Source organism: Camelus ferus, chromosome 21 (genome assembly GCF_009834535.1).
Source record: "Camelus ferus isolate YT-003-E chromosome 21, BCGSAC_Cfer_1.0, whole genome shotgun sequence".
Lineage (NCBI taxonomy): Eukaryota > Metazoa > Chordata > Mammalia > Artiodactyla > Camelidae > Camelus > Camelus ferus.
The window spans coordinates 13,819,991-13,828,763 of NC_045716.1; the positions used below are offsets into that span (position 1 = coordinate 13,819,991).

The 8,773-nt window shown below is 44.4% G+C and overlaps 1 protein-coding gene across 2 annotated transcripts in view; it reads right to left on the minus strand.

Moving 5' to 3' along the window:
• The window catches only part of POU2F1 (POU class 2 homeobox 1), a 147,741-nt gene extending 139,344 nt beyond the window's left edge, over positions 1-8,397 (minus strand). For both annotated transcript variants that reach the window (XM_032463811.1, XM_014567058.2), the window contains exon 1: positions 7,332-8,397. In XM_032463811.1, coding sequence (XP_032319702.1) covers positions 7,332-7,470 — 139 coding nt within the window. In that variant the 5' untranslated portion in view covers positions 7,471-8,397. The remainder of the gene's footprint in view (positions 1-7,331) is intronic.
• Between the last annotated feature and the right edge of the window lie 376 nt (positions 8,398-8,773).

Sequence of the window (8,773 nt, forward strand, 5' to 3'; positions counted from 1 at the left end):
CCATGTTAATCCTAGAACACAAGCTCTTATCATAGGATTCCTTACATCAAAAACCTCCAAACAGCCTCCCTGCACATAAAACAAATACCTCATTCTTTACCTATACAGCACAATCTTGAACACAACCTTCCCTGCAACGCTCTTCCCTGTCTTCTCATTCCTCTAAATTATTTTCGCCCTTTTAAATTCAGCTTAAAAATCTCACCTTCTACTAAGTCTCCTCTGACTAGTAGCAATGTGGTAGAAGGAGAGATGGGGGCACGGGGAGGAGGAGCCTAGAAAGTCTGAAGTCTTGTGTTCTCATCCATTACTCAACAGTTAAGAGACTGTGGGCAAGTCACTAAACCACTGTGAGAACATTGCTTCATCTGTAAAGGGTTTAAGACAGTCGGTATCTAAATTACCTTCCAGCTATAAAGGTAGGATACTTTGGTTCCTGCAAACTTGGACACATCCCTGATCTCTACTCTGATCATTATTATGTATTTTAATATGTAGCTACAGTCATTCCTTGGTATCCACAGGCAACTAGTTCGAGGATCTTTGCAGGTAACAAAACCCAGCAATGCTCAAGTTCCTTATATAAAAGGGTATGGTATTTGCATATAACCTATGCACATCCTCCCATATACTTTAAAATCATCTCTAAATTACTTGTATACCTAATACAATATAAACAGCTGTCCAGGTTCAACAAATTCAATTTTTGTTTTTGGAACTTTCTGGAATATTTCTTTCCAATATTTTCCATCTGCCGTTGGTTAAATTCCTGGCTGCCCAACCCGTCAATATGAACGGCTGACTATGTATATATACATTGTTTTAAAATTTTCCCTGCTAAGTAAACTTCATAGCAGAGTCTTCCACAGCAGAGTCATATTCCCTAGTTAGTCCCAAAGACAACTGGCATAGGACCAGGTTCAAAGCAGCAGATACTTTTTGTAAGCTAAGAAATGTTTAAATAACTATTTTTAAAAGATTGATTATAATATTCTTGCCTGCTGCAGTATGAATCAGCAAAAAAAAAAAAAAAAAAAAAAAAGGCCTTTTCCCCCCACAAAGCAGACTATTAAATAAGTGTACTAAAACAAGAAAATAGCTAAGTCACTTTTCTCTAAAAAGTATATTCACTCTGCAGGTGACAAAGCCAGTCAGTACAACTCCATTACTTGAGGAGGTGACCACACGTTAAATAAAGTGAGTTATTTATCAAACACAGCATAATGTTCACTTTCCAAACATTCCTGTTTATATCTTCTATTGCAAAGAGAAAGCTCACCAGTCCAAAAAAAAAAAAAAGAGACCTACCGTAATTTTTATTATTTTACTGATTTAATTAGTTAACTTTATACACTATTGCTATGATTCAAACATAAAAACCAACAAAGTTACACAGAGAATTATGAAATAAATCATGTGATAAATTTACTTGCAATGACTTTCAATACTGTAGGCCAAGTAAACCTACTACCAACACTTATATTGTGCTAAGTTTTGTGCTTTCATATTAGCTTTTAAAAAAAATTAATATTGTGTCCTTTTTTGGATAAATATCTATTTCCTGGACAGTACTTTAAAAAAAAATCTGATAAATTGAGAGGTTTGCTAATCTTCTTTTGTTCATTGCTGGGCCTGTCTGCAAAATTTAGCCAACACTAAAAAGTTGAGTATTTGCTTAACTGGGGGGAAAAAAAACTGAAAACAAAAAACATAGGAGCTGAGTACAAATAAGATATCCCATCAATGCTCAGTAAATTAACATCCTATAGTTAAGAACCCAGAACTCTATAAACTACATGCATTATATGCAAAGAGCTTCTTCAAATCAGAGGTTCTGAAACTCAAGACAATTCTCATATTCCAAATTCTAAATATACTGTAAATGGATCAGTAAGTCAGGCACTGGCTCCACTCACGCTATTTTTGTTTCCATTACTATTACTGCCGAAAGAGTTTGTAAGGGCTCACTGCCAGTTTAGAACAGTTAGAAATATTTCAGTACAAAATAAAACCAATTTATTTCTAAGAAGAAATATAAACCTACTAAGTTACTCAATTATCTTTATTCACAAAGTGTCAATAATGCGCAAAAATGTTCAGCAAAAGGAGATGGATAAGGCATCTGTGAGCCACAATTATTACCTTTTTCTACCTTGATTCCACTCAAAACGGTATTTTTAAGCAATACAATCAAGACAAGAATTAAGCAAAATTTGGGCCCAAATAGTTTCCTAAAAAAAAAAAAAAGGAAAAGGAGGGAAGAATTCATTCAGGAGGGATGCAGAAACTCAAGCAAGGCAGATGTGTAACCATCAAATCCACATTCTAACTCTCTGACACCTGATACTAGATTTCCTTTAAGAAATAAATAATAAACACGTTTGCTCAGGCATTTAACATTAAAGGAGGCAACAGAAACAAGAACCTGGGTGACCAAAAAGGGGGCATGTTTTGTCTGCGACTTCTGTTCTGTAAACAATAATTATCTGAATAGTTCTAAACACAATCATTTCCATTAGGAAAAAAACCTTCCTGCTTAAGATTCGGCCTCATAACAAGTCTTTATTAATCACAAACACTGTGCAACTGAACCAACACGTGCATAAAAGTAAATTAATGGCAGTCACACACCGGTATTTTAAAAGAAAATTAATTTTAATAGTGCTTGAAAGAAGACTAAAGCTGTGGGCTTTCAACATTAAAAACAGAACAAAAATAACTGATCAGGCAAAGATCACAACATAATATCAAAGTCCTCCAAGTAAAGGAAACATATTCATGAAAGTGAGAGATCAATTTTAAAAACACAACCTAAACACATAAACCCACACACCTAAGTTCAAGATCAAGCAATACAGATTCAAGAAACTTTAAACGTTTCATTTTCAATGGAAAATACTTATGAAAGATAACATTCAAACTTCCAGTTCTGTCATTTTAGCACCACCTGTGTAAGACACTCAAGGTTCCTTTAAACACCTCTGGTGGCTTTATAAGAGCAATTTAACATCCTGAGCCTTCAACTTATTCCAGAATTTACTAACCAGATGAATAACAGACAATTACTTCAAACTACGCGGCAATGAAACACATCTTATTTCTTCTGCTTTATACTGCTTATCGATGCAGAGAATAGTAAACTTAAAATATATCAGAATACTACACCATTTAAGCCTAATAGTTGCTGTTGGCTTTTTCCTTGATTCCTGGGATTTCTGATGATGACAAAATGAAAGGAATTAGAAATCAGTCTGGGGATGAGGTCAGAAATTGAACAGAAGTGGCTGGAAGAACGGTCCTTTTAGATATTAAAAATATTTGGTCAGCTATCACATGAATTTTCAAGACCTGAATTCAAAAGTACCATTATTATTAATAGGTGGGGCAAGTTAGGGAAGTGACAATGAGTTTTCTGAAAACTTGTGGGAAGCCACCTGACAGATGCAAAAGGAGACAGGCAGGTTATAAACTTATGAAGGCTCATGAGCAAATACTCATGATAAAATACTCTATCAAGCTTGGCTCGTAAGTTAGAATTAGGAATAAAGCACTGCAATTCTACCACATTCCCAGGACATTTTAATCATCACTTTAAGATAAACTAGTTAAAAACATGATGAAAAATGTCTAACAGGAAAACCTAGTAATATGTCAAAAATCATATGTGGACTCACTACCTCAACAGTGGAACAATATTAAAAATCACTAATCAATCAAAATAAAATGCACAAACTTGTCCAGACTAAATTAAGACAAATCCAGAAAGAATTCTGAATTATTTTTAAAAAAACTGTTTACAGAGCACATGCTTTACTGGAAGTATTTTACCTTATTTTAAGCACTATAATTTCTACCTAAAATATATAGCCCTTAACCTCTTCCAGTTCACTCTATTCACTGAAATATGTTCTAAGGCAAATATGATCTCTCCTTCTTCTCCTGGGCTGTAGCATGATTAAATCAAGAAACAGCTTCTTACTGGAGTTTGGTGGATCACAAAAAAACCCATCTAAAAAAAGCATGCATATGGATCACTCCTATGATTAGACTTATTAAAGCCCAGGGTCTCCATATGATAAATTTGAGGGAATGAATTTTTACAACAGCATGGAAGCCAACCAAAATAAGGCCAGTTAACAATACTCATCCTTTCCTGCATTACAAAAATTATAACAGCGAAATTTTGTTTGTAAAATGCAATGTACATTTTATCACCTTGGATAAAATATCTATAGCCTCGGTAGTGGTTAAATTGCAGCTATAAAGGAAATTGTCCCGAGATAAATGGTTTCCCTATGAGAAGGTTTCACTGCTACACTTCACCTCAGGACAATAAATCAAATTAACTGCACCTTGTCCTCTGTCCAATGACATCATCAGTTTGACCACATCTTGGGAATTGGGTGCAAAAACATATGCTATTTAAGGCATGAAATCATATTACTGTTTTTTGTCCATTCAACCTCATGCTTCAGGTCTCTGAAGCAGTCATTCACCAGAATACTCTCATGAAAGCTATAGATTTTTTTCCTTCCTACTGCATTCAGGACCTGCCTACTGAAGGTGAGAAAAGAAAAACAGTGAGAACTGGTTATTTGAAACTGGCTCGCTTTTAGCCCATCAAATCTAGAATTCTGTTACCAATTAAACTGAAGATTAAAATATGTACCTAGCAACTGACCAACAAGTGCCTTAACATAATTTCAAAGGTTAATCACACTGGTGTTAAACAACACTTCTCTGATACCTTCCTCTCCTAGCAGGGCTTAAAAAACCACCAATGAGAAGCAACACCATGTTTTTAAAAAAAATACATTACAACTCTACAAAATAAAAAAGAATGAAAACTTTACCAAGGGGAAAGTCCCCAAATAAAAATTGCTTCCTTTAAGCAGCAAAAGTTAATCTGCCTTCCACACAGCAAACACCCTAAGTCTACATAGAACATAAAATCAATTTTGACAACTTAAAGAAGAGGGGTGGGTGTGCTGGAAGGGGAGTAAGTTCCAAGATCAGGGCAGACACAATGCCCGTGTTTATTCTTCTATTTTCACTCATTTAACCATGGCACAAACACTCAAAGAAAACATAACCCCATTTCTGTTCTCAGGAGTGCTACAATTAAAATAAGCAAGTTTATGACAGTGATAGCACAAAATTGTTATCAGTCCACTTTAAATTAGAATGAAGAAATTGAAAAGGGAACGCAGCCCTTACAAATTGTGAAATTTTTTGCTATTAACTGAAATTTCTAAAATACCTAGCTATTCTAGAACTCCTAGAAAAAAACTACCGGTTTTACAAATACTACAGACCTTTACAGAGTCTGAAACTGTTTAACTTGGGGTAGGAGCCAAGGGCAGGGGTGAACTAGCCCCGAAACAAAGTGATTTTCTTATATTAAAGCAAAATAGGTTTCATTCGCCTCTGAAAATGAAAAGGCAATTTTTTTTTCCTTAGGCGCAATATTATGCCAAACTGTAAGAAAGTCTTTTTAAGAAAAAAACAAAACACGACAGAGTTGATGCTTAGCTAGGAGCTGTCTGAACGCTGTTAAGGCCCCAAGAGGGTTTGTTTTGCCCGCGGAGGAGGGGTATGTGTGTGGAAGTTGTGGGGGGAGTCATTTTGGTTATTAGTAAATAAATCAAGCGGCAGAGAACATGAGGCCTAGGCCACTGCTAGAGGAACCAAGGCCTAGCTCTCCCCCTTCTCTTCCCAGCACAGCCTGGGTTTGATCTCAGAGCCCTGTGGATTGCCAAGGAAAAAAAAAAAAAGAATCATATCGAACCACAAAAGCACATGGGGCGAATGTAAAATATAAACACGGCGTTGGGCTGTGAGTGGCTGTTATTAAAGGTCTGAATTACTAAACATGAGAGGCGGGGAAAGCCAGGCGGCCATTTCAATAATATAAACCTCCCCGAATTAGACATTATTCAAATGAGAGAGGTTCGGCTAACCAGACAGTCAAGAGGACCCAGCAAGAAAACAGGAGCACAGAACCAGGGAGGGGGGATCCCCGCCCCGACCCAACTCCCAACAGGAGAGGGGAAACCAAGAATATTATCAACTTGTCAGGCCAGCCGGTAGTGGGGCAGGGGCAGGAGGGCAGCAATTTACATCCGAGTTCCCGGGAGGCCTCCGGGCGCTTCTGGGGCTTCGGAGCGAGAGGCCCCCGAGGGCCCGCAGCCCCGTCGGTCCGGGTCAAGCGCAGAGGCGGGGGGCGGGGAGGGGCAGGAGGAGATCAGGATCAGACCGCGCCGGACACCTCCAGCCCAACTCCCTCGGGAAACCACGGCCGAAGGGGGACGGAGGGCTTTCCCAGGACCCACGGGGACCCCCGACCACCGGCCCGCAGCACATGGGGAGGCCCCGGAGGACCTGCCCCTCGGAGGGGAACTTTCCCCGAGGACCGCTTTCAACCCGGTCAGCCCCCCAGGGGGGAAGCGGACCCTGGCGCAGGCTCCCCACCCCCTCCGCCCCGATGCCACCTCGCAGCGCCCGCGACCGCTCACCCCTACCCACCTACAGCGCAGGCCTGGCTCGGGTCAGGCCGCCACACGGGGGACAAGTGGGGCGCGGCCGAGGTGCCCGGGGCCGTGACCCCGGGATCGGCCCCGCTTGGACCCTGGTGCGGAGGCTGGGCGCGGGCGCCGGCAGGGCGCTCTCCCCGGGTGCACCCCCGGCCGCCCTCCGGGCCGCCCCCCGCAGCGAGCAGCGCTCCCCCCGCCCCGGCCCGCTCCCTGGGGGAGGACGCGTGCGGCTGTCCGGCCGCCGGGGTCCGCTCCAGCCCCGCCGCCTCCCCGGCATTGTGCTCGCCGCCACCTCCATTCCCCCTCCACGCCCCCCCACCCCGCGCCCGCCCGGCCCGGGTCGCCCGCCCGCGCCCCGCCGCGCCCCGCCGGCCCAGCAGCTATGAATATGTAAAATGTCTTTATTGTCCTCTCCCTCTGCCCCGGCCCCGCGGCCCCGCCGCGGACCCGCTCGGGTTCGGGCTCGGCGGCGAGGAGGCGGCGGCGGCGGCGGCCGGCGGAGGAGGAGGGCCGGTGCTGGCGGGCGGGCGAGCCGGCGGCGGGGTGGGCCGGGAGCAGGAGGAGGGCGGTGGATCGCAGCCCCCTTTGCCCCTTGTCTTCCCCCTCCGCCTGGCCGCTCCAAGCCTCTTTCCCCCTCCGCTCGGCGCCCGGCGGGGGCTCCGTGCTCCCCGGCCCCCCATCTCCCCGCCGTTAATTATAATAATCCTGAGTACTAATAAATTATGCTAAGTCGCGGGGGGGGCAGCGGGAGCCGGGGTTGAGTATGAATATGAATATGTAAAATGCTGTAATGATTACCTGCTGCTGCTGCCGCCGCGGCTGAACTCTCATCTTGACTCGCTGCTCCTCCGTCCGCCATTTTGAATATTTTAACCAAAATCGCCCGGTCGATAAACCCTCCCTCGCTCCGGCTCCCCTCCCCCCTCCCGCCCTCCATGCCTCCTCCCTCCTCTCCGCCCCCTCTGGCTCCCTCCTCTCCCCGGGCGCGCGCCAGGGGGCGCGCGAGGCCGTCCCCTTGGAGGAGCCCCACCCCTTCGGGCGCTCTGCGCACGCGCCCCCTGGCCGCTGTGGCTCTTTAGTAGCTGAGGCGCCCTCAACCTGCCAGTCACCCCTTCGTTTCATTTTTCCATCTGGGCTCTGCACATGCGCGACTTTCTCCACGCGCCTGTGAGGCAGTCCGCGCATGCGCTCTCTCTCTTTGACTCCCTATAGCTGCGTAACCTGTGAAGTGTAGTCCGCGGAGCGCTTGTGCCTTTTGATAGTCCTCCCTTCTCCTCCCGCCTCACTCCCCTCCCGGTTTTACTCTGGCTTCCCCCAGTGGCATTCTAAAAGAAGGGCAGGGGACACAGCGGCCAAGAGGGTGGAGATGCGTGGAGTCTCGGGGTGCGGACCAGACGACGTCCCCTCCGCTGCGCACTTTTTAAGGTTCTCCGCGCTGTTGAAACGCTAACAACAAAGCAGGGGCCGCTCCCCAGCTAGGTAATTTCCGGCCCTGTGGGCAGGTAGGGGCGGAAACGCCCGCCGCGGGAAGCCGGGCTGGATGCACCTGCTGAGCCACGCGCGGGCATCCCGCTTTAAATTTGAATCCGAACTAGTCCCCGCCCCCGACCCTGCGAATGCTGGAGACCCGAACCTGGCTAACGCGAGGAGTGTCTTCTGGTTGTTTTAATTAGCCCCAAATTTCTTCTGCCCTACTTGTTTCTAACACCCGGCTGGCTTCCTCGGGAGCTAGGAGTTTTATTAAGTCGCTAATTCCCGCCCCTAACCTTCTTTCGGCTTTCACGTGCCTCGATCGCCGCTCACTGGATCCAAACAAATAGCCGACCCCCTAATCCATGGATAGGCTTTCTTCCCTTGTTTTCGCTTAGGAGCATCTTTTAAAACCCAGCAGTAAACTGGAAACTGATGACCTAGTAAATAAAAATGTCGAATTCAGCGGTAGCTTCTTCATGAATTTTATTTTGCTGTTTCTCAGAGTAAATACGATAAGTAGGCGTTTTCCGTTGTAAATATCTTTCTTTGTAACTAGTCATGACGTTCTAAGATTTATCTTTAATGGTAAACTTTCCTGGACAAGACCCAGGTCTAATTATTTTATGAATTCTTAATTAAAGCCAATAATTTTTTCCATTTTTAAAAAAGTGTACTATATTTCATGGTTAGCAAAGAAAAGTTAAAAATTCAGTTCTAGATTGTCTTGAGAGAAATGACCGTAAAGTTTAAGTTGGGTAGAATTGCAG